At 39.6% G+C, this 25,964-nt stretch overlaps 1 protein-coding gene across 1 annotated transcript in view; it reads left to right on the top strand.

Annotated features, from left to right (window-relative positions):
* Positions 1 to 25,964, top strand: part of GUCY2F (guanylate cyclase 2F, retinal) — a 98,283-nt gene that overhangs the window by 28,187 nt on the left and 44,132 nt on the right. Inside the window, exons 4-8 of the mRNA XM_004685699.1 lie at positions 90 to 444; positions 1,809 to 1,893; positions 5,683 to 5,779; positions 15,721 to 15,852; positions 21,306 to 21,395. Coding sequence (XP_004685756.1) covers positions 90 to 444; positions 1,809 to 1,893; positions 5,683 to 5,779; positions 15,721 to 15,852; positions 21,306 to 21,395 — 759 coding nt within the window. The remainder of the gene's footprint in view (positions 1 to 89; positions 445 to 1,808; positions 1,894 to 5,682; positions 5,780 to 15,720; positions 15,853 to 21,305; positions 21,396 to 25,964) is intronic.

The raw sequence follows: 25,964 nt of genomic DNA, 5'->3' as shown, positions 1-25,964 counted from the left end.
GCCCATAGTAATGAACACAGGCTAAGAATATACTCTGAGATTGCTCTAGGGCGACTAGGGCTCAAGATAATTGTAATTTTTAAAAATAGGTTTCACCGTTGTTTGGAACCATCTACAATTCAATTTACTTTATCGCACAAGCCATGAATAATGCTATGAAAGAAAATGGACGGGCTAGTGCTGCCAGCTTGGTTCAGCATTCCAGAAACATGCAGTTCCATGGATTCAACCAGTTGATAAGGACAGATTCAAATGGAAATGGAATTTCAGAATATGTAATCCTGGACACCAACTGGAGAGAATGGGAACTCCATAGTACTTACACTGTGGACATGGAAATGGAGCTGCTAAGGTCTGGCGGGACTCCCATTCATTTTCCTGGTGGTAGACCCCCTCGAACAGATGCAAAATGCTGGTTTGCAGAAGGGAAGATCTGCCGAGGAGGTAAGGAATGGAAAAAAATCACTGGTAGTCAATTGGACTTAGCTTGGATTACAAGAGAACCTTTTTGAGGGGGAAGTCATATTTTAATATTGCAATAGACATACAATGAATCATTTGCCCTCAGGCCAAATAAACACCTTGGCACCCTGTGTAGCTAATTTAAAATAATATGGACAATGAGAGGTCCTTTGCAACCTTGAGTAATCATCCACAGTGAAAACCACACACACTTGTTTTTTTTAAAATGATCCCACTTGCAGAGAAGTTACTTCAGTAAAAGGAAGGCAGGAAACTTCTTGGTCTTCAGTAGGCTGTGAACAGCAATTGCTTTGCCTGCCAAAAAGATCATCTGTCCTTCCCTTGATATATCCAAGTCCTGTCAGTCAGGTCCCAGCACTCAGATGCCCTCGCCTCTCTGAACTCCCACTGAACTAAAAGTCTGTGCTTCACTGCTTAGCATTAGCACAAAATTGCTTTTCAATAGTTTCTCATGTATTGATTGTGTCGTCCCCTCCCCAAACACACTGTTCCTTGAAGGCAGGAACCATAGCTTACAATGCTTATGCCTCCCAACTTCCCAACACATTAGGCACCTATATACTTGCAGTTTGATTGACTGACGGACCTCCTGTAGCTTGTGAAAGAGAGGATGCTCTGTCAAACCTCTAAGACACAGAGGGGAACTTGGGAAGAGCTGTATTATGCCTATGGAAAGGTACATCACCTTTCTGAAACCAAATGCATTTAGTTGAAATCGACTTTGATTTCTAGTTTGCTTTGGCTGACATAACCAACTACTTCTTCACTCGCATCATATATTTCCCACTGAAATCTTAGTAATTGACCTCAATATTTAGCTTTTCCAGAGACCAATTTACATCCTAATGAAAACACTAATTATCAAAACCAACTCATTCTGGAAGGCCAAGTGCTATGTTTTTCATCTTTAATTCACAAGTGAATTAGAAAAGGTCTTTTATTTTATGAAGGCAACATAATACTTACCATTCACAGGTGAGATAACATATTTATTCTCAAGTACTCTATAGCTGTCCAACTTAAATTAAGGGACTCAAAGTTTTCCATGCGTGGACTTTTGCCTCCCAAGAAACACCCAGGTCAGCCTTAATTCATGTGATTTGTTATTGTCAGAGTGGTGAGTGGTTTTGCTTCAGAACAGTGAAATTGCTTTCTGTGTCCATAAAGTCAACAAGACAGACTGTGCTGTAGAAAAATGGAATTAAGTTAGGTAGATGTGGCTTGATTTTAGAATCACCAGAAAGCAGGGGACTCACTCTATGGCGCCCTGTGTTTACTGGCTCCCTTTGATAATGCCATTCTTCCTCTTCCTTGGCTCTCCACAGGCATGGACCCTGCCTTTGCCGTGATGGTCTGCCTTGCTTTGCTTGTAGCCCTGCTGTCTATTAATGGATTTGCTTACTTTATAAGGTACACTTTTTGTTCTTTTTGTATATAGAAATACAAGCCCATAATAACCTTGTTAATATTGATTTCCAGGAAGTCATGTTTCAGTACAATTGCCTCATTACATGACCCACTGATTTTCGTTTTTCCATAGTGATTTACCATTCCTACCAGCTCCATTTAGAGTGAAGTGTTTTCATGATGCCAAGAATAACTTCCTCAGCTGTGTTGTCAGTGCTGTGGCTTGTGCGTAGATCTGGCTCTCAATGCTGCGGTGAAATTAGAGAATAAGTAGGGCTTGTCTGCTCTCTATCTGTGCTTGCTTTTTAGAGGCAGAGTCCCCTAAAACCACCTCCACCCCCAAATGCTATGAACGAGTAAGGAATGCAATTGGGATATTTTCTTAAGTTCCCAGAATTAGACAGACTTTAGCTAGAATCCAAGGTTTCAGAGTCATGGTACTACAAGGATTATAGTTGGGATTAAACAAAGAACAATACCTGACTCATACATAGGCACTCAACAAATGGAAAACCTCCACTCCATCCCAGGCACACAGGACTCTTCTGCTGACTGTTGGGAGTCCAGGATCCTTCTGACTCCCAGGTCTTTTGCCCAGGGGATCATATTCCAGATTTCCCCTATTCTTTTCTGTACAAAAGCTATCCTATCTAATCATCAACATCATTATCATCAAGTCTTTGTCTTCCTCCCTCCAATCACATAATGGACAAAAAAACACTAATGTGATGAAACATTTCAGCATTGGGGATCAATGGCTACAGATGGCTTAATGTGATACCCCTTCCTTATAATCTTTGCGTTTTAACAGTTGGACCCTCTCCATATCAGGGTGACTTAGGGTAACTGAAAAATAAAATCACGCAGCAGCCTCCCCTTTCCACCCTGCAAGCCATGCCTCTGTCACCACTTTGTAATGGCAGCTCTGACAACGAAAATGGTACAAAGTTGGTAGGAAATGGAGTGGAACCATTTGGGTGATTTCCACTGGGGAAAAAAAAAATGTCTGGAGTGTATTAAGTAGCTGTTTAAACTTGGACAAAACACTAAGCTTCCGTTGGCCAGAATTTTCCCATTTGTAAAATGAGGGATCTTGAAGAACCCCTTCAGTTCTGATAGTCAAATGAGTCTGTGAACTCCTGGGCTGGAACGATAACAAGTATTAGTTTCTAGTGTTTCCTATATTGGCATCACTGTGAATAACTATTATCTAATGTCTCCATATTGGAAACTTGATAAGGCCACATAGAGGAGTAGGTCGCTCATGAATTATTAAAATACCCTTGATAAAGATGCCAGTTCAAATGCTGTTTGTCTTTACATTCCTGTAACTGTGATGTAGGACAAAAATACCTGGCTTTAACGGCCAACAAATAAAGAATTTGATTACCATCATTAGCAACTTAGTGAAAATAAATTCCAGTCAATAAAAAGCTTCCCCTTCTAGGGTAATTTCGGTCTGGGGATAAACCCTGGCTACCCAGTGCCAAAGGATCCTGGGCACACTCAGCTGCTGTGTGACTTGTCATCTTCTGTCTCCTCCCACACACAATGCCTGGTTTCACTGGTCTTTTCCCTTCAATGGACTGGTTCTCTGGACTTGAGTCCAATCTGAAATTCTTGGGAAGCAAAGGAAAAAAATCATGGTGGGAGGGGGGTGGATTGTTTGGAGTTGTGAGCTAAAGGGCAAAGAAGACTGGAGAGGAAAATGATTGGAGAGGGACATGATTAGAGAGGAAAATGATTGGAGAGGAAAATGAGTTTGAGACAATTGGTACTTCAAGTGGGCATAGAAAACTCAGAGATGGGAGAGAGGCACATCATTTCCCAGAGTCACTTGGTTCTTGGTTCTTCAGCTAACAAAGCACAAAAGATGCCCTCTCTTTGCTGCCTTCCTCCTTCCCTGCCCACCACGGCTGCAATCAGAAGAGCTGACCAGCTGATGAGTTTCTGTAATAGATGGTGATTACTTGCAGGAGAGTGATTCCGTTCCTTCCTTTTCTGTGTGTTTTGATTGTTTAAGATTTTTTTTTTTTCAGAAAGAAAGACGCAAAGAACCCAACCACCCCAAAACAAAGGGTTCTTTGAACTTCTCTTTTCTCCCTCCTCTGAACCAGATTGCCAGACCTTTCTCTAAAGCACTCCTGTGCTTTGTAATACTAATGATGATAATGATAATAATGAGCCCTTATACTTTCATAGTGCTTCATGCTTTTCAGAACACTTTCACATACATTATCTCATTTGATTTTCAAAACAACTCTATAAAGTGAGTAATGCAAGGACCATTATCCTGCTAGATAGATGAGGATACTGGGGCATGAAGAGGTTAAATTATTTATCCAAGGTCATCTGGCTAATTCATGACAGAATCTGCACTGCATCCCAGAAAACTCTGGCCAGCGGAAGCTCCCTGGATTGCAAGTTCAGTTCTCTTTCTGCTATACAAGTATTCTCTGGCATGATTATTTTTACAGGTGTGCCTGCTTCAAGACAATTAACTACACATATGAAACAGATAAGTTAGGGAGTGATGCTTTCTTTGCTTTGCCAAAAGATTCATGTGCTCTACCCAAGAATTCACTACAGGGCTCTTTTAATTTTCTCTGCAGGGCAGCAGCTCCAGCAGTGATAAGGGACATATTTGTTGGCAGACAATTAGAAACACATTAATTGTTTGTTTACAAACCAGTGGAATCACTGAGAAAACTGACTGGGTCCCGGGTACTTAAAGCTACAGTGACATTGTAGACAGCCGGGGCAACCTGACACAGCCTTTTGTTGCAGCAGTTGATCCTCCCTCCCCCCACGGCGCCCCCCCCCCCACTTAGCTTTAATGCATTCCACAGGGTGACCACTAAGGGGTTATGGAGAAAGGGAAGCCAAACTGGAGCTGTCAGAGCTCCCCAAACAAGAGAACAAAACAGTCACCGGGACTAATCCAAGGTTTCCTCCAGGTCCTTGAGCTGCCAGGGCATTGCAATTGAGATGACCAACCTGGCTGTGTGGTTAGACATCATAAATGCCTATGTGTAGTAATTGATTTGTAGGAAATAATTACATTCACTGCAAATTAATGGGCATGTTTGGAGAGAATTGGGTTTAAACTGTGTCTATGTAATGCTCAGACAAGAGACCAATTCAGTAGAAGAAAAAAAAATCCAGTCAGCCCACTTGTTTGGAATCATGTAAACAAAGCAACCAACTGATTGAATTTTTCTACTTTCAACCTGTTGCTTTGGCAACGCAGAGATGCAACTTTGCAAGACAAGTGGTCTTGTGGGCAGAAATCTGGGCCTACAGCCAGAGACCCAGGATTTGAGTCCCAGCTCTGCCTCAGGCTAGGGGATCTCACACAATTTGCTTAATTTTGTTTTGTTTCTTTAATGTGTTTTTGTTTCTATAAAGTAGAGGTTAATGATTCTTGGCCCTGGTATTAGTAGGATATTTACTATGGCATATGAGTAAGGGTGTTGTTCTTTAAAAGTATTAAGAGGTATTGTTTTGAAAGTGCCCCTGGTGTGGGATCACCTTTTATTAGTTTGAGCTAGTCTCCCCACGAGTCCACCCACTCCTCTCTTGATGCTACTTCAAGAGCATTTTCATTTTTCTGCTTTCATCTTTATAACACTGCGAGTGATAAGGACAAGGCTTGCTGCCTCCCTTTGCTGTGAGCTCCATATGCAGCTCTCCTCCTGATTATCTTGTATATTCTTCAACTTCTAAGGCAAACTAAACGTGGACTAGGAAAACACTCAGCCCCCAGTAACTCTGATTTTATGCTTGTTTCAGACATCGCATAAATAAAATTCAGTTGATTAAAGGACCCAACAGAATTCTACTGACGTTGGAGGATATGACATTTATCAATCCTCATTTTGGCAGTAAGGTAAGGACGAACTCTTTCTCTGTGGCACTGTCCCCAAACCAGATCCACTAGTCACGAGTGGCATTTGAGCACTTGACATGTGGCAAGTCTGAACTGAGAGGTGCTATAAGAAAAGAAAATGCACATGGATTTAGAAGATTTAATACAATATGTCAAATAGCTCTTTCAAATTATTTAACTATAAATTATTTTTGAATTATATACTTAATTTGGATAAGTAATTTTTTTTTCTTATTAGGAACATACAAGTCAATATTATATAGGTATAATCTTTTCTACGTTTCTGTTGTTTAAAACATGAAAAAAAATTGCCAAAAGGTCATTTTTATGTTCTTTGTATTAATTTCATAGTTAAAAAGGAAACTTACTACCTAATATTATGTAAAGAAAGCTATAAAATAATAAAGTAATTTAAAGTCTTAATTACATGTCAAAATGATAATATTTGGTTAAATGGGCTTAAATAAAATGTATTAAAATTAAGCTTGCATGTTTCTTTTTATGTCTTTAATGTGACTACTAGAAATTAAAATATGTGTGGTTCATGTTACATTTCTGTTAGTGATTTGTTGCATTCGGCAACACCACACTGACAGAGAAACGGGCATCGTGGAGCAGGCTACATAATGCGGGATGCTGCTCAAGAGTAAGATCCGGGCCTTTTTATTGTTAGACAAATCACACAGCATTAATTATGTGAGAAGCAAAAAAGAAAGGAGAATTAGAAGAAGCTGGGGGAAAGGTGGAGCTGTGCATCTGCTCATAGTTTGGTATATAGAACAGCCCTGACTCCCAGTCAGGATTTCAATCTTATCAATAAGGCATGCCACTGATCAGCTTCTGTGGTCCTTTGTTCTAATCAGCCAATGGCCCCCGGGTGTTCCCGGTCATATCTCATGCTGTATAAGTCAGGAGTAAGTTTATGCATCTGTCCTTATCCCCCCAGGCATTCCGAGTCATACCTTGTGATGCAGACCCTTCCCAGGGTGATCCAGCTTTAAGCTTTTAATTGATGTGAAAAGTGCCTCTTAGGGTTGGGCTCTTAATAGAGGCTGGATAGGCCACCTAGGATTAGCAAACCCACCGCGATGCCTTAGAACAATTTTGAAGTGAATGTGGTACACTTTGGACAGTAGTGTAGTTTTGAATACTCATAATCCTTCTTGTACATTTGGATGTAACATCTAATTGCTAATTTCTCAAAGGTACAGGTATACATACACACATGTACATATTTTTTTTTAATGTTAAACCATAGCACCCAACATGGTGCTGATAAGATAATAGGTGCTTGTAAAAGTTTAGAGAATAAATCAACTAGAGAGTGTTGAGTTTCACTGGAGTTTTCTTCTGACTATGACTGTGTTTTAACTGGTGATCCATCCAGTGCCTGTGAGTAGGTCTCTGGGTCATGTGAAAGATGTAGTCCCTACCTTCAAAAGCATTATAATCAAGTCAGAGAAATTATACTGCACAAGAGAGTTGATTGATGCCATAATGCACAGAAGATATTAGACATAGGGTAGAACTTTAGAAGAGGCAGATGAGTGGAGATAGCTATTCAGAGAGCTGACACCAAAGCTGAGTATTAAGGAATGAAAGATATGCTTGGTCTAGGTCACAGATCACAAACTGAAAACCTCTTTGGTTTGACTCTCACAATTATATATATTAAAAAAAAGGACCTGAATTTTTGAAATTGCATTATTATACACACACATATTGGGTGTTCTATAAAAGTTGGATGTCATTGTGGTAATGAGCTGAAACTGAGTAGAATGTGCCCTTTTTGGAAGAGAGTTCCCGCCACCCTGAACTGCCTTATGTGCATCGCTTAGCTGCTGAGCCCTACCCGTCAGAGGCAGAGAAAACAACATATAAACAAAAGTCTGGAAAAGAGAATGTGTGGGGATGAACATAGTGTGCTCTTGTCTCCTATCCTCTTCATGGCTGACTCTGATCAGGGAGAAATTGATGACAGCTTAGTGACAGTGCTTGTTTCCTGCGGGTGCTCTTCCAAGGATATTTAGGTTGCCTTCAGAGTCTCAGTGTCTAGGATCTTTCAAAGGTGGGTGATATGCAGACCTTTTTATTTTGTGACTGTAGACAACTTTCAACACTGTTTCTTGGCCTTCAACACTTTTGCTTTGGCTTTGTGAGGGGCTGGGGCTTCGTTCTTTGCTTCAGTGCCATCTTCACAAAAAGCAGAGTTTCTCATAAAAACACATGTGACTTAGGACCCTCCCTGGTGGCGCAACAGGTTAGGACGCAGCACTGCAAGCCAGCCACAGCCGCTTCAGTGCAAGATTGGTCGATGTCTTGCCCTGGAGGTGATCCGCAAGGCGTGGCAGACCTCTCCTGACCTGCCCGCTGCTCCCCTCGGCAGTTTACTTCATCTGTCTGTTCTGCCCCCACTCTGTCTCTGGTGAAGTCTCTCACTGCCCCTGCACCTCTGGCTTGGACCCCAGTTCTGTATGAATGAATAAATAAATCTTTAAAAAAAAAACACATGTGATTTAAACCTGGCAGATCTTGGAAATCATTGTTTGATAATGAATTGCCTCAATGGCCTAAAACACCAGCCAATACTCACTAAAAATTCAGCAAGTTGATTTTAAAGCATAGAATGATAGAAACAATTTATACATTCACATTAAAAAATAACTTTAAGGATAATGTTCAGCATTTCTTTAGGATGTGATAGTTTTCAAAGCTTCTTTCCTTCCATGATCTATTTTGAAATCAACTGCAAGGCAGACAAAACAGGTTCCCATGTGATTTACCTGCACCTTAAATAGAAAAGTAACAGGACTCAGGATGGGATTCTTCCTAAAAACACATTATGAAATGAGATGCTAGCCCACCAATGCAGGACTTGTAAAGACCATGTTCCAGAAATCAGATTTGCAGTCCTTCATTCAACATCCACTTCAAGGGTGAAAAAACCTGAAGTTAAAGAGAACCAAAAGAATGGATCTCTTTGAAAAAAAAAAAATCTAAGCATTACTGTCACCCCTACAGGAAATGGGATGCATCCTTCTATCCACAGGAAGCTTCAGAATTACAATTGGAGCACTTGATATGGGATCTAAAGGCACAGAGACTGGCACTAGTTCTAAGCTGGGAGAAACCCAACAGAGAGAGGCAGTGGTGTGCTGGCAACACTGAAGCCGAAGTAGGAGAGATGACTCCACTGGAAAGGGTCTTTGGAGTTCCCCTTGGGTTCCACATGGATCTTGTAGAAACATACCAGAATATATCATATTATAAAAAATTCGACCCAAGACATCCTCCTGGGAGCTGATCAGGAAGACAACTCTGAGAAAGGTCATATGTTGACCCGGAATAGTTAAGAGGCCAATTTGAATGAACATCAATTGTATTAAAGGAATGTTGGTTGGTCCCCAATGTGGGAGTATCAACCTGTCACCAAAACCAAAAGGTCAGTAATATTTGCTCATGACAGGCCTCCTTGAGCAGCACTTCTCACTCCCTAACTCTTCTCTACAGCACCCTTTTCATTCCTCCAGGGTCTAGAGTAGGTTAGGGGCAGGTATTGGGGAGGAAGTGCAGCTCAAATTGGGAAGTATCAAAGACCACAGGAGCCCCCAGCTGCAATAGCAGACTTCCCTCTCTGAAGAATTAAGAGTTGGGGAAGGGGGAATATGTTAGTATATAAAATTAAATTCAAAGTCTGGGTATTATATTGGACTAAGCAAGTCATTGTCTAATGTCGCTAGTAATGGATGAGTGTGCCACTTTGTGCCAGTCTCTATGGCCAAAATAAAGATAGCTATCTTTGCAAAGTCTAGTATGGTCAGCTGATAGGATGCAGGGAGAGAATGTAAATACAGCCTGTTGTCTCCATGTGCTATTTATTTTTGCTACACTAGTTTGTCAGACCTGAGAACTGTTGTCTCGCTTTCCAAACTGATCATTTGCCCAAATATGACACTGAATAGATATACTTTAATAGTTAACTGGAGACAATGGAAGAATGGATTTACATAATTAAGAACCTATGCAGTTAAAACAAAATTAAATATTTAGCTATTTGGTTTAGATCTCAAATACAACCCCAATTCTTTTCTAAATTATCAGATTCTTTTGTAAGTTTGATATCATGTTCCTGGAAATGTCTGCTGAATGCTGAAAATTATCACTGTGACTGAAAGCTATGTTCCATTGTCATGCCATAAAAAAATGTATTGATGGTAGTCTCTATATTTGAAACCAACAGAGGACTCTAGATACATGGTGATAGATTCTGGCTCTGCCACACTCTATATGCTTTGTATTCATTTTCCCATTTCAAGTAGAAATGATACTGAAGAACAAGTTCTGAAGCAATCCCAATACATCACCCAATACTAAGAAAGCAAATTTTTAATTCTGTTTCAAAAATCCTCTATTCATTTATGAGTGGTGGGTAGTAGTAAAATCAGGTGGCATTTGTTTTTCTAAATGTGGCAACATATATATAAGTTTGGGTCAAAAATTAAAAAAAAATTAATAATTGTATTATTATTATTATTATTATTTAAGATTTATTTATTTATGCTTACAGAACTGGGGTACAGGTCAGAGGTGCAAGAGCAGTGAGATGATTCATCAGAGACAAGAGTGGGGAGCAGAACAGGCCGATGTACTGATGTACACTGCTGAGGGGAGCTTTGGGCGGTCAGGAGAGGCCTGCAATGCCATGTGGGTTAGCTCCCTGGTAAGGGATGGAACTTGTGCTGCAGTGGCTCCAGAGAGCTTTGTAATGCGATGCTTTAACCCATTGCACCACCAGGGAGAGCCCTATATTATTTTTTATTGTGGTAAGGTTGCTGTGCAACACAATATGACTGAGAGGTATAAGCTCACTTCAATTCACAGAACTGAATATTTGTATGTTACCACTGTGGCAACCATAGTCCTTCACCACAGTCCACTGTACCCCTTTCACACCTTTTTAAAAATAGATTTATTATTTATTCATACAGAGCTGGGGTACAGGCTAGAGGCACAGGGGTGGCGAGAGGATTCCCCAGAGACAGAGTGGGGAGCAGAACAGGCAGATGGACCAAGTACACTGCTGAGGGGAGCAGCGGGAGGGTCAGGAGATGTCTGTCGCACCATGTGGGTCACCTCTGGGGCCTGGGAACGAATTCACACTGATGCAGCTGCGGCTTGCTTGCAGTGCTATGCTTTAACCCGCTGTGCCACCAGGGAGGGCCCCTCTTTGCTCCCGTCCCCCATCCTTCCCTTCTGGTAGCCTCTATTCTGTCATCAGATTTCTAGGGTTTGTTTGGTTTGGGTTTTATCTGTTACTTTGTTTTTTTTCCCTCTATATATCTCATGTGAGTGAAATCATTTGATATTTGTCTTTCTTTTTCTGACTTAATTTGCTTAACATGATCTCCCATGCTGTTGCAAATGGCAAAAGTTCTTTTTTTTTTTTAATCATTGAGTTATATTTCATTGTGTGTGTATATATAATCTTCTTAGTCTACTCCTCTGTCATTATGCACTTAGGTTGTTTCCATAGCTTGGCTATTTTTATTCCAGTACCAAGTTGTTTTGATTACTATAACTTTGTAGAACAGTTTGAAGTATGGCAGTGTGATCCTTCTCTTCGTCAGGATTGTTTTTTGTAGACAGGGCCTTTGTGGCTCCATCCAAATTTCAGTAATGTTTGCTTTATTTCTTTTACTTATTTGTTTAAAGAGTTATTTATGTATGCATATAAGAACTATGGTAGAGGCCAGAAGTGTGTGTGTGGGGGGGGCGGTGAGAGGATTTACCAGAGACAGAGTGGGGAGCAGAACAGGTGGATTGACTGAAAAACTCTGCTGAGGGGAGCAGCAGGTGGGTCAGTAGAGGTCTGCTGTGCCATGTGGGTCAGCTGCCTGGCTGGGGATCGAATTTGTTGTGCAGAGGCTGCATGTAGCTTCATTGATAGTGCTGTGCTTTAACCCCTGTGCCACCAGGTAGGGCCCTATCTATTTCTTTTACTAAAATCACACAGTTTTCAGTGTACAGGCCCTTTAACTAATTAGTCAATTTTATTCATAGGTATTTAATTATTTTGTTATGATAGTAAACAGGATTGTTTTCTTGATTTCTTTCTCTTCCACTTCATTGCTTGAATATAGAAATGAAACTGATTTTTGTGTATTAATTTTGTAGCTTGCCATATCACTATTCTGTATATAAAATTTTGCTAGTGGAGTTTTTAATGTATATATTTCCATGCCATCTGCAAATAGTGATAGTTTTACTTCTTTCCAAATTTGAACTCTTTATATTTTCTTCTTGGATCGTTGTTATGTACTTGGTTTTAGAGGAAAAACTTTCAGTTTCTTGATACTGAGTATCATGTTATCTGTTGGTCTGTCATATATGGCCTTTATTATGTTGAAACATGTTCCTTTTATTCCCACTTAAATTTTTTTTTAATCAGCAAGATACCCTGTATTTTCAAGAGATCCTTTTACTCAAATGTTTCTGAGATTCCTGACACTAAATATCTTCATATAACAAATGTTCCCAAAACCCTGTCCTTTATACATCCTTGATAAAATGATTTTCCTTTTTGTATTGTGAGTCTATAGTATATTATCCAAACCTGTTGATTTTTGAGAGTGAAACAAGACTCTTCCTAAATAGGGTTCCAGCAACACACGAAAACTGAGAGTGCCCTGAGCAAGCATAGACATAAGGCCGCCCTAGGGATCTACAAGGAGCAAACTATGTCACACTGCTTTGTTTTGTTTTTTTGGTGTTCATTGAATTGATCAAAATTAGTAAGTGATTAGCAGCACTAGCCAATTATACCTTTTCTATAAAGAAAAAATTTGGAGGGGGAGAAGGAGGGAGAGTAGAGCACCAGGTAAAGGAAAGCTGATGGAATGTGGTGGAGGTCTGTGGGCAATTTGGTGATGGGAAAATTATGGGGATCATACCTGAGGGGAGAAATCCTATACTGTGAAAAAAAGATGATGTTTAGAAAATAAAAAAGTAAATTGCTGGCCCTCCCTGGTGGTGCAGCCGGTTAAAACAGAGCATTAAGAAGCTAAAGCCACTTCCGCATGAGTTGGATTCCCGCCTGCCCCGGAGGCAACCACATGGCACGGCAGACCTCTCCTGACCCGCCCGCTGCTCCCCTCATCAGTATACTTAGTGGATCTGCTGTCCTGCTCCCCACTCTGTCCCTGGTGAATCCTCTCACCCTCCGCATCTCTGGCCTGTACCCCAGTTCTGTCTAAATAAATAAATCAATCTTTAAACAAAAAGTAAATTGCTTTTGTTTTTACATTTTTTTGAAGCATATACTTATTATCTGAATATTTAGAAACAGTTAACTCAGAAACTATTTATTCCTCTCCCGTCATCCCTGTGTCCCCTTTCCCTTTAAAAAATTTTTTTTGGCATAAATTGATGATAAATCTTACTAAATATTTTCTCTGCATCTACTGATATGATCATATGACTTTTATCTTTTCTTCTGTTGATGTAGTGAATTACATTGATAAGTTTTGATGAACATTCTTATGTCCCTGGAATAAATCCTATATGTTCATGATCTGTCATCATTTTAATGTGTTGTTAAATTTGGTTTGCTAACATCTTCTTGAGCATTTTGGTATCTATCTTCATCAGAGATATTTTTAGTTTTCTTTTCATTTCTTTTTTTTTTTTTTTGATGACACCCTGCTCTCCTTTTGGTGCAATTAATGTATTTTAAAAAACCTTATATCTTGGGTATGATTCATATCAAAATGACAGTTCTTATCAACTGCCTAATGTTTTGATTCTAAAGTGTCAAAAGAATAAATATAATTCATTTTTGGACTGAATTATCCATTTCTTTGTCTACACCTTACAATAGTTTAGTCAAATCTATAGAGTCTCCATCTGTTTTCTTCCTCTCCAAAAATACACAAAATCTCACAAAATCACCATCAACAGCAAAGCAGTGCTACTTTCCCAAAGCCAAAGTGCTCCGGGTCTTAAAATCTTGTGCATGATGGTAGGTCTTTTCTTTCACTTCTGCATAGATATTGAAATAACAAAAGTAAAAAGACAATCACCACTTTTCACTATATGAGTGAGGAAATGAATAGCAACTGGGATTGATAACCTTTTAGGGAATGTTCTTTTTATTTTTTATAATTTTGGTCCAAATGGAAAAAGACAGTGTTGCCATAGAACATAGCTACTGGCCTTTAGATCCCCTTTGACACTTGGCTTTCATGAGGGGTTCTGATGGGAAAATATAGGGGGAAAACATTTATTTTCCTGAATTGCTGTGTAGTTGCAAACTTGCAACTGCCTGTGTCTAATCAGTCAAGAAGCAAGCCAAGAATTCCATCCAAATGGAATGTCTGAAAATATAAACTCTTGGTGAATATAAAATTAATTCAGTCTAGAAAAACTGGCAGATCAGTAGTCAGGTTAGGAAAGGAAGTTTTTAGAAGAAAGTGAAACTGAAGCTCAAATGTATGTGGATTTTGGCAGATTCTCTTGCTTTCCCTTTGCCATTCATGGAGAGGTCTATATTTCAATATACCAATCTAGGTGCCCCCTGCTGAGATATACAAATAAGGAATGAAGGAAAAGTAGATTACTCCATAGCTTTGCTTTGTTGAGGAGAGTTCAGGTTGATGTAAGGGTTATGTGAAGAGTCAAATTTTACACCTTGTCTAAATCTTCAACTGTTGGAATGTCAACACATTAAGGGCTGTTACCTTGGAGATTTGACTGCAATAGTCTTGTCTTGGTAGCATGAGTTTAACTCAGGGATACGTCAACTAGTTCAGTTAATCTAAGACCATTACGGCAGTGTGTATGAAAGTACTTAAGATGAATTTGTATTGGCAAACAAGATGAAATAAAGCATGTGGTAGAAAGAACACACTAGGAAATATAACATCTGTACCCTTCTTCCACTCTCAATATACCTATATAACTATATAGGTCTCTGATTCCTCATCGTAAAATGAGGGTGTTGGATTTGGAGCTAGAGTCTGTCCAAGACCATATCAAATGTAATTGCTAACTCTGAATTGCTGTAACTCCTAGCAAGGCACATTTGGAGATGTGAAGAATATGAGGAACATTGATTTATTATTTCTTCACATGAAATAAATCTGCAGGTCCAATAGAAGATAAAGAAGTTCAATTTTAAAGGTTAATACAGATCACAGATAACCCTTCTTTTCATCATTGATCATTGAACGGTGCAGTTCTTAGCCTTCTTCTCTTATAAGTCTTAAGTGTACAAGTTAACAAATCGAGGGATAAGGAATTTGTACTGTTTAAGCATAAGCAGTATATAAATCACAGGCAGATGATTTGTTCACCCTCTACTATCTTCCTTCTGTTATTAATGTTGCTTGCAAAAAAGGAAGAATGCCATCCAGGATGGTGTAACAAAAAAGCCAGGGATGAAATTCAGGAGGGAAGTGTTCTGTCCTGTCCTAGTTCTATTATTGAGTAGTATTAGAAAAGCTAGATTTTTATAAACAACTTTATAACTAAATCATTGACTAGCTATTTGAAACTGGGAAACTCATTTCACCTTTTTGGTCCATTTCTGTTCTATAAAATTAGGTTACATTATGATGGGTGTCCTGCCTTCTTCCTTCCCTATCCCCCCAGTCTATTATTTTAGCCTCTCCAGGAGATGGAATTACCTTCAAAACTTATCTTTACCTTTCTTGTGTAGTATGTGAAAGTACAGGATGGCACCATTCCAAAACTAAAACAAAATTGCTGGAGGGTAGGGAAAATTAATCTATCTTATGTACACAGAGTTCATCTCATATAGGTACCTTCTTTGAAATGAAAAAGAAAAATAAGTATAGATGAATGTCTATACCATAGTTTAATACTCTGTCCTAAGTCATAAGAACTTGATTTTCACCTTTTTTATTTTTCTAATCCTTTTACAGAGAGGAAGTCGTGCCAGTGTAAGCTTCCAGATCACCTCAGAGAACCAAAGTGGGAGGTCCCCAAGGCTGTCCTTTTCTTCAGGGAGTCTAACTCCAGCTACCTATGAAAATTCTAACATAGCAATTTATGAGGTAGGTTATCCAATAGCTGTCTAACCTGCTACCTTTTTGGATTTTAAAATAAGGCAGTGACTTAGGACTGTCTTTGGGCAAAGGTACTGAGACTTTTGGTAAGACTTTCCAGTTCATTTTTATCCACATATGGACTTATTTGGTTGACACTTTTGACAAGGATTTTCCTTGACAACTAATTGACTTACTCATAACTTTATTAATCTTTAAACTCCAGGTATTTAACATGCATGTAGAAAAAACTCAGTGAGACCCCATTATTTATAACCATATCACTCATACCAAAGATATGGCTACAGTAATAGAAGGAATGTCTTCTTGAGCCAACCGATTTGTGAGTAGGATTTAGGGCAAACCCTTCCCTTCAAATTCTAGTTAGTTTTTATCTGTTATCCTGTGATATTATTGAAATCTGTTAAAATATATTCTTTACTTGTTTTTCTCAGCCTGTAGTGCCTCTTGGAGTAACAGGTAACTTCTGCTGTGTAAAAGAGAAATCCTTTTGATTTCACTCAAGTCACTGCATTTCAAGCTTTAAGGGGCCACCCCTACTCCTTGTTCCTAGATGCTGGAATTTGGCAACCAGAACAAATCTTGAATCAGTTGGAGGGATGAACTGTTTCTTCTCAGCAGGAAAGAGTGAAGCAGGGGGTGAAAGGGAAACTTGACTGCCTTTGTGTCCTTACTGAGGCTGTCCCAGTGTGGTTCCCTTGTTTTGTTTGAAGATACTCCCAGAGCAGCACACACTCTCAACTTCAAATGTAACTACAAAGAAAGTTTTAACAGCACAGAATGAGTTTTTAGGTTGTCCACCATGCTGGATTTTCACAGTGCATGCAGCATGTTCTTCACCACTGGGTAAATAATTGATGAGGGCTTAAAACATCAAGTTTGGTGTGCTGCACTTGTCCAGTATATCCAAGTACTTGCATTTAAGCTTATAGCAGGCAACGGTTGGTTCATGTGTTGGACTTGATTTAATCAAAGAGGAGATTTACTTCAAATATAAAGTTGAGTATTGGGGAATTGACAGGTCTGCTCTCTCAAAGACCAAAGATAAGATAATCAGACAGCTTTCCACTGTCAAATAAAATGGCCGATGGTTTTATAGATATATTATACCTGTAAAATTTCAAAGTAAATGACAAAATCCTAACAAAGTCCCTAGGATTTTCATCTGTAAAATGAACAGTTGAACCAAGTTCTTAATCCTAATTTCACATTAGAATCTCTGTGGGAAACTTAAAAAAAAATACCTATATTCAGGCCCCACCCCAGGAACATCTGGTTCTGTTGATGTGAGCAGGGCCTGGGTTTGATATTTTTAAGAGTTTTTTTTTCAAGTTGAAACTTGCTGGACTAAGAAACTTCCAAGGTGTTCTCTGGTTTGGATATGCCATGATTCTCTTATTCTGTGGAAGAATTTATGTGTTGAATTGTGGTATGTTTTATTTGGTAGAGTTGGAAGGTTATAGTGTAGGACTGAAAGGGAAAAAAATAATCAACTTTAACTACTCCTTAAGACTATATTAGATATTTCCTCATTTTGGAAAGAGGCATAGAGTTGAGTTAGTTCCCAGAATGACTGTTGGCTAGTCAGATGATGAGTATTTCTGAACTGTAAAGGCCAAAGGGGCCTTTGCCTGTACTCAAGAAGGTTGTTAGTGAGAATACTACTACTTAGTGAAGTCAAGATTAGGCTAATGATAGGATGCAAAGTTAGACAGTTGAAGCTAGAAAAATACCTGGCTGGGGCTGAAGAGGACTTTGGGAGTGCAAGTTAATTTAATCAGTAGGTCAAACAAAGCAGTTCAGTGATGAACCTTCTGAAGTTATCTTCTAGTAGGAGTGTTTGAAAGAAGATTTGTAACTTCCTTGGGTTTTTGAGATTTACTTTGGAATCTAGAGGTGTAATACAGTTATAAAACCATCAGCCATTTCATTTGACATTGGAAAGCTGTCTGATTATCTTCTTTGGTCTTTGAGAAAGCAGAGTTGTCAATTCCCCATTACTCAAATTAACATTGGAAACAAATATTCTAAGAGCCATTATTGAAAGATCTGGAGGTTCCAGATAATGCAGCTGGAGTGGCAGACACCCAGTGGTAAAGAAGCAGCTTCTCTAGGATGGCTCATTACAGCGTACCACCCAGACACAAAGTCACATGTTGATTATACGCAAGATGCATTACCTTCAGAACTGTGCATGAAAGTCAGCCCTTCATTCATAGATATTCTTTGAGATGTGAAAACCAGATGAGCAGTCTGCTAGGGGAAAGAGCTGCAGATGGCAGATGCATTGGGCACACTTCATCTGCTCACATAGCCATAGTTTAGCAGTGAATTGGGCAGTAGTGCTAACCCACACACATGGAACTTCTCTTTCCTCTTTGTCTCAGCTTTGTCTCCACCACACATGCTCCCCGTTAATCTCTTTCCTAGTGCTCTCTCCCCCTTCTTTCTACTTTCTACTATACTCCCTACAGCCCACACTCTCTCTCCTTCCCTTTCCTTTACACCAGTCATCATTTTCTAATCAGGTAACCATAGATCCACACAGCTGAAAAGGGCCTAAGAAATCATATAAGTTGTCCAAGCTTATCAGTGGAGAAACTGAGCTTCAGGTTGATTTAGTGTTACTACGAGGTCATCCCTGAGTTGAAGGCAGAGTGATTTCTAGGACCTAGTTATCTTGACTCTTCAGTTAATACACCTGGACCTTAGTGTGAAACTGATGAACTTTAAATTACTTCTAAAAACTTCAGTGGGTAGAGTTTGATGTTTGTTTCTCTTAATTAAAAAGTGAATGATGAGTGAAGTATTTTATCATTCTTTCTCTTAAAGAAAAAACAAAAACAACTAATGCATGTGTGGTGAAGATAAAACTGCCCATTTCCTCCCTTTCCCTCATTAGTCATGAAGTAGGACACACACAGACTCAATAAAAATTTACTTATAAAGTATGTGAGAATTATTTAAGATTTAAAACAAACACATACAAATGTCCCAAACTGAAGAAACCCCACGAGAGGAAAGAGCAACAAAGTAGGGGACAGAAGACCTTCGTTCTGTGACTACCTAGGTTTCTGATCTGGGGTAAGCTAATTAATCTCTTCAGGGTTCAGCTTCTTTATTAAAATATGTAAGGATTGGATGGGGGATACCTAAGACCATTTCCAGCACTCAAATTTGGCTGAGAAAAGCTCTGCTTAACTACCTATAAAAGTTACCAAGCCAGAGAGAAAGTTAACCAATGTCTATATTATGGTAGACTCCAGGAAGATGATAGCAGGTAATGACCATAAGCAGAATTGTCAGTCTGGATGTTCAGGCTGTGCACTGCACAAGGGCACTACTGTGTCCTCACATTGCAGACACATCCTGATGTATATGAGGGTGGTGCAGATGTGGAATGATAGATCCTGGTCTCCAGGCTTAGTCCTAGAATGGGGGCAGGGAGCTTCCACATTTGTAAGTGTATACCCAACTATGCATTTATAAAGTCACTGGTAAACATGTATGCATCTGGCCAAGCACTATCTTGACTATGCCCCATGAGTTTCTAGAGGTTACTCCTTTCTCCTGCCTAATATTCATGGCAACCCGAATTCACCTTTTCAACCCATTCCTACAACCTGACTTTCAAACCTCACAAAGAGACCTTACTTGGCAGGCAGGGTTTGATGGTGTGCAGCATATCTATGCTTCCTTTCTGTTATCTGGTGTCTGGGGGATGCAAAATGACAATATGATAGAGGTGTGTAGGTCTGTAGCCAGAGCTGCTGCCAATTATCACCAGGTAGCCACAGGCCCACAAAATTATTGTTTCCCTTGAGGGAGAGAACCCTTCTCTAAATAGCATGAAGGGGCCATAGTGGTTAGTAGGGGCCATACGCTGAGTAACATAGTTGCAAAAGCACAGGGCTGCCACTACTGCCCACCTGTATATTCACACATTGATGCATATTGTAAATGCCCAGTCAGAGTTTTATTCTTACAGTTTAAGCCTTGGGCTTTAATCCCGCTAAAGGGCAAAGTCCTCTGAAGGCTAAAATTTCAAGTTCATGTCAGGACCTCATAACTTCTTTGATTCAGTAAATGTGGGGTGGGACCTGAAAATTGCCTTTTCTAACCATTTCCCTGGTCACCGCCATGTAGTTGACCCAGGGCCACACTTGGAGATTTGCTGGGCTAGAGATCAGGAAGGTTGCCTTTGGTGCTTTGATCCTTCCAGTGGAGGCAGGCACTGATCCTGGGCTCTCTTTCTGAACTTTGTGGGCATGGGCATTGAGCCAACTGGTGAGAGCCTCTGAGAGCCATTCCCTAGGTAAAGTGTGTTGAGCGCCTTGGCTAGAAGATACCGTTTAACACAAAGTATAGGCGAGTAACTCAGCTGCCTGCAGCTCCAATTATTAGCCTTTGCCTCCAGCAGGTCTCCAGATGCAGTGTCACAGCTGGATATATTCCTTAATAGGAGAGTGGTTACACTCTCTTATTCTTGGAATTTGCACAGAGCTTTCTTTTGCTTTATTATCCCTACTTGATGACAAATTGGTGCAGTCTGAAATGGAATCTCCAGGCTATAGGTAATAGATGTGAAAGCACTTTGAAGAGTAGAGAGCGCTGTGCAAATGTAAGGCATTATTATTATTACAGAGAACAAGGAATCTATATTTATATAGCTTTTTTTTTTAAATTTGGGTTGGACAGAAACTAAATAGGGCTTGATGACTGATGAATCCTGGAGGCTATGCATGTAGAAGAAAATTATCTATCAAGCACCAGTGTTAAAGTGAAAACAATAAAATAATTGTTGTTTTTGACTTGACAGCAGCATTAGAAAGAGCTGTTTTGTACTTTTAAAGTAGAAATGCACTTCTGAAAGAGTCTCGATTACTCATATTACTAAGGTAGTACATTTGTGCGTCCAAATAAAAAATGTTTAATCTATATTTAAGCCAATAGGCTTATGATTAAAGCAAAAGGCCCCCCAGATGACCTGGCCCATGAGAGAAAAATGGATCAAGGGAAATGCAGAAAACATTTGCTGTGCTACATCTCCTGCCACAGACCCCCTCAAGGCAGTGAGAATTGCAAGCACCAGCCATCACCATTAATAGCAGGGAAGCTGGTACTACATCACTTAGCCATGAACCAGTGAAATGACTTGCACTTTCTGCTGTTACTTATGGAAGTCATTGTAGAGAGTGCTTATCATTCCTCTTCTGGGGTCTGCATACCTGTGATTATTTCCTGGTCTATAGTTAATTGGATTTTTAAATTTAATTTCTCGGTGTGACCTCATTTTCATCAAAAGCTCAGAATGGGGTGCAGGATGAGCAAGGAGAAGCAATGCTTTTTGGGTCTGATGATAAGCCCTTTTTATGGAAGGGACATTGTGCTAAAGCTGTTGGCAGTAAGACTCACAATCATTCTTTATCTTTTCTTTATAGGGTGATTGGGTGTGGCTGAAAAAGTTCCCCTCTGGAGATTTTGGAGACATTAAGTCTATCAGATCAAGTACAAGTGATATGTTTAAAATGGTATGAGAAACCCTTGTTCATATATATTTCCACTAAAACCAGTCCATTTACCAAACTTACTACCGCTCGCTGTTTAGGAAGATCCCTTAACAAATTAGTAAAAGGAAACCTCAGGGTTGGTACTGACTGGATATGAGTATATGATGCATTGCCAGTGTACGGACTTGGGAGTCAAAAAGACATGAAGGATTCATTTAACAGCACTTCCACATAAGAGCTATGTTAACGTGGGTAAGTGACCTACACAACCTAAGGCCTACTTGCCTTATTTGTAAAGGGAGCATACTAATGTCTCCTAGGTTTGTTGTGAACATTAAAAGAAATCATAAGTAGAAAGCATCATGCACATTTCCTGACATATAACAGTAGCTTCTTTGTAAAATAATAGCTATTATGTTTATTATTTAGTACATATTCCGTGGTCACTCAAAGTCTCTAGTTTCCAGACCTGGAAAAGTCACCTGCTATATATATGTATGTAAATATACACACATACATATATATACATATTTATACATACATATATACACACCAATTATTTGAAGATTCTTTCGATGATTTATTTAAGGAAACAACTTGTCCATAATGCAGGGATGATGATTCCTCCTAAACGATTTAAAATCATGGCTCCTTCTTCAACTTTGACTCCATAAGAGATTTGTGGAGACTGTCTCTAGTTCCTTTAGTCACTCAAGAGTGGGAATTTTAGAAGTAGTGATAAATCCATTTGTGAATCAGACAAGTTCAAATCAATCCAAGAGGTACGCATGAGCACCCATTACACCCAGAGCATTGTACCAGTGAGAGAACAAAGGAAGTTGGGAACTAGAAAAGATGCAACCCATGGGGGTCAGAATAGTATGTAATGATTTGGTATTTCTCTTATATTTGGTTTTGGTGCCTAGAGCTGAAGGGAAAATAAAGACATGAATCCAGAAGGCAGGCCAAAGTCAAAGTTGGAATAGATAATTCAACACTGGCTTGATGATTGAGGATACTAAAGAGAGAGCTAGATCCAACATATGGAGCAAAGGAGGGTCCAAACTAAGGTGTTAGTCAACTGGAAGTATGGAAATAAGAAGATAGGTATTAACTAAAGGTAAAGCATGTCCAAAGTATCTTTTTTGGGGTAACTTTTAATTTTTTTAGAAGATTTATTTATTTGTGCATACAGAACTGTGGTTCAGGCCAGAGATTCCAGGGGCGGTGAGAGGATTCACCAGAGACAGAGTGGGGAGCAGAAACAGGTCTACTGTCGAAGTACACTGCTAAGGAGATCAGTGGGCGGATCAGGAGAAGTCTGCTTCGCATGTGGATCACCTCTGGGGAGTGGCGGGAATCAAACTCATGCTGAAGTGGTTTTAGCTTCTTGGTGCTGTGCTTTAACCCGCTGCGCCACCAGGGAGGGCCCCAACTTTTAATTTTTTTTAAAGATTTATTTATTTGTACATACAGAACTGGGGTACAGGCCAGAGGCTCAGGGGTAGTGAGAGGCTTCACCAGATACAGAATGGGGAGTAGAACAGGCAGATTGATGAAGTACACTGCTGAGGGGAGCAGCGGTCGGGTCAGGAGAGGTCTGTCGCGCCATGTGGTCACCTCCGGGACAGGAGGGAATCGAAGTCATGCGGAAGTGGTTTCAGCCTCTCAGTGCAGCACTTTAACCCGCTGTGCCACCAGGGAGGGCCAACCAACTTTTAATTTTTAAGTAATTTTAAATATACAGAAAAGCTGCAAGAATAATTCAAGAAAATCCTGTAGAACCTACACAAATTCAGCAATTGTTTTATTTTGCCTAGCTGCTTTCTATTCTGTAGTGTATTTCTTTTTAAAAAAGATTTATTTATTTAAGTATACAGAAATGGGGTACAAGCCAGAGGTGCAGGCATGGTGAGAGGATTTCCCAGAGGCAGAGTGGGGAGCAGAACAGGCAGACTGACCACGAAGTACACTGCTGAGGGGAGCAGCGGGTGGGTCAGGAGAGGTCTGCCGCGCCATGTGGTCACCTCCGGGGAGTGGTGGGGATCGAACTCTTGTGGAAGTGGCTTAAGCTTCTTAGTGCAGTGCTTTAACCCTCTGCGCCACTAGGGAGGGCTCACACACACATTTTTGAAGCCAATGTCACTTTGATTTTTATCTTCTCCTCACCTGTACTGTCATCTATTCATCCCATTTAATCACGATTTATTGAACATTTTGGGCTCTGGCTCATGGTCTTCCTCTCCACTCCAAAATCTTTGCTCCAAAATTATGTTGGTGCCATTGATGTCCATGTAGACATTCAATACCCTGAATACTTAGTTTCTTCCTGTATTATATCTAATCATCTTCGCTCCCATCCCACTCATTCACCCAGTTACCATTATATGTTACATTTAGTCATAATCTGTATTTGCTACTGAAAATGCTTCACCTCCAAATTATAGATTTAGATATCTTACTGTCACTGTAGCCTCCTCTTTTCCCAACTGTGCCCCTATCTCACCACATCAGTTCTTTCAGCCTACTGATATATTTTTTCCCTCCGACCCAAAGTGCTTTTACTTTTTTCTTGCCCACCTTAGACTCCATAACTAAATATTTGAATACCTCCTTATTTCTGTCTTTTTGATTGGACCTACTAGCAAAAATCAAACACTTCCACAGCCAAATGTTGTGATAGAAAGTCCTGCATTAAAGTATATTGTTTCTACTGTACATTCATATTTATTATCCTAAAATGTCCCTTAACACTGTCCTTTAAGTTTAATACGTGTCACTGGTTAATTCACTTTCTACAACCATACTTCAAGACTACATTTTCCCTAAATCTCGAAAATCCTTCTCTTTCTCTATTTTTACTATTACCATCCTGGCCTAAGCTGCTATCATCTCCTACTTATAATACTGCAATTATTTTTAAAAATGAATTATTTAGTGAGCAAATAATAGAGAGTTGCCATATTCCTTCTGCCTACCCACCCCCACCAGTCCTCAGCTTTCCCCATTATCAAAATTAATTTTTTTAATAATATAAGTTTATTTTTACATCATTTTGTGCCTTTTCCCATCTCAGTTGTAATCCCCGTGGCATTATCAACATTCTTAACAAGGGTACACATTTGTTATAAATCATAAACATACATTGATGCGTTGTTAACCAAAGTCTTTAGTTTATATTACATAGGGTTGATTCTTGGGCCTCGCTTGTGGTGTCGGGGTTAAGTCTCAGGGCTATCATGCTATTACTGCTACTGCCTGAGTTCAATCCCTGGCCAGGGAGCTGACCCATATGTGGTGCAGCAGACCCCTCCTGTCTCACCTGCTGCTCCCCTCAGCAGTGGATTTCAGTAGATCCACCTGTTCAGCTTCCCACTCTGTCTCTGGTGTATCTTCTCAACCCCACAAGCTTGGCCTATATTTTAGTTCTTACATGCACAAACAAATAAAACTAAATCTTTAGAAAAAAAGATAGGGTTGACTCGGTATTACATATTCTATGAGTTTTCACAAATGTATAAAGACACGTATGCATCATTACAGTAACATAGAAAATAATTTCAATGTCCTACCTATTCATAACTCCCTCCCCACAACCCCCTGGTAACCCCTAGCAATTTTCTTTTAACTCCTCTACCCCCTATCTATTTTTACCAATCTCAAATCTTTTCTTCACATTGCAGTCAGAGTGGTCTTTTCAAAACTGATTCTGATCTTGTCACTCCTCTGCTTATATATCTTGAAATAGATTCCTATTGCTTTTTCCTTTGGTGAAGATTTTAAATTACAGATTCGGTTTCCTGAATATTGAATGATTCTCTCATGATACAGAATGAGGTTCAGCAAACTATGGCCTATAGGCCAATTCTAGCCCATTGTCTACTTTTTTTTTTTTTTCTCTGGGGGGCGCGGGGTGTGTGTGTGTGTGTGTGTGTGTGTGTTTACATTTTCAAAGGGTGGAAGAAGCCAAAGATTGCATAAATATTTCCAAAGCGTAAAATATTTACTATGTGTACCTTTGCAAGAAAAGATAGCCAACCCTAATATAAAACAGTTCTTTCTTTCCAGAATGTTCCCTTGAATTTCCCAATAAATTTGTACATCCCTACCCCTGCCAAAGGAAACCACTATTTTTACTGTCTACCTTGCATTAATTGTGCTTTTTCTATAACCTCATGTAAATGGAATTATACACCATAGTGATTTATATTCATTCATGATATTGCATCTATAAATAGCTTGTTCTTTTCATTCATGGCTTGTATTCTATTGTATTTTGTATTCCTTTAATGATATTTTAGCTATACCTCCTGCATTTTTATTTTTTTAAGATTTTATTTATTTAGGCATACAAGAACTGGGCTGTTGGCCAGTGGTGTGGGGGGTGAGAGGATTCAACAGAGACAAGATTGAGGAGTAAAACAGGCAGATCTACTGAAATGCACTGCTGAGGGGAGCAGCAGGTGAGAGAGAGGTCTGCTGTGCCCCATGTGGGTAGCTTCTTGGCCAGGGATCGAACTCATGCTGCAGTGGCTGGTAATAGTTTGATAGTGCTACGACTTAACTCCTGGGACAATAGGGAGGGCCTAG

Source organism: Condylura cristata, unplaced genomic scaffold, assembly GCF_000260355.1.
Source record: "Condylura cristata isolate star-nosed mole 26May11 unplaced genomic scaffold, ConCri1.0 scaffold00019, whole genome shotgun sequence".
Taxonomy (NCBI): domain Eukaryota; kingdom Metazoa; phylum Chordata; class Mammalia; order Eulipotyphla; family Talpidae; genus Condylura; species Condylura cristata.
Note: the sequence above shows the minus strand (reverse complement) of the source record. Positions and strands in the feature narration are given on the sequence as shown.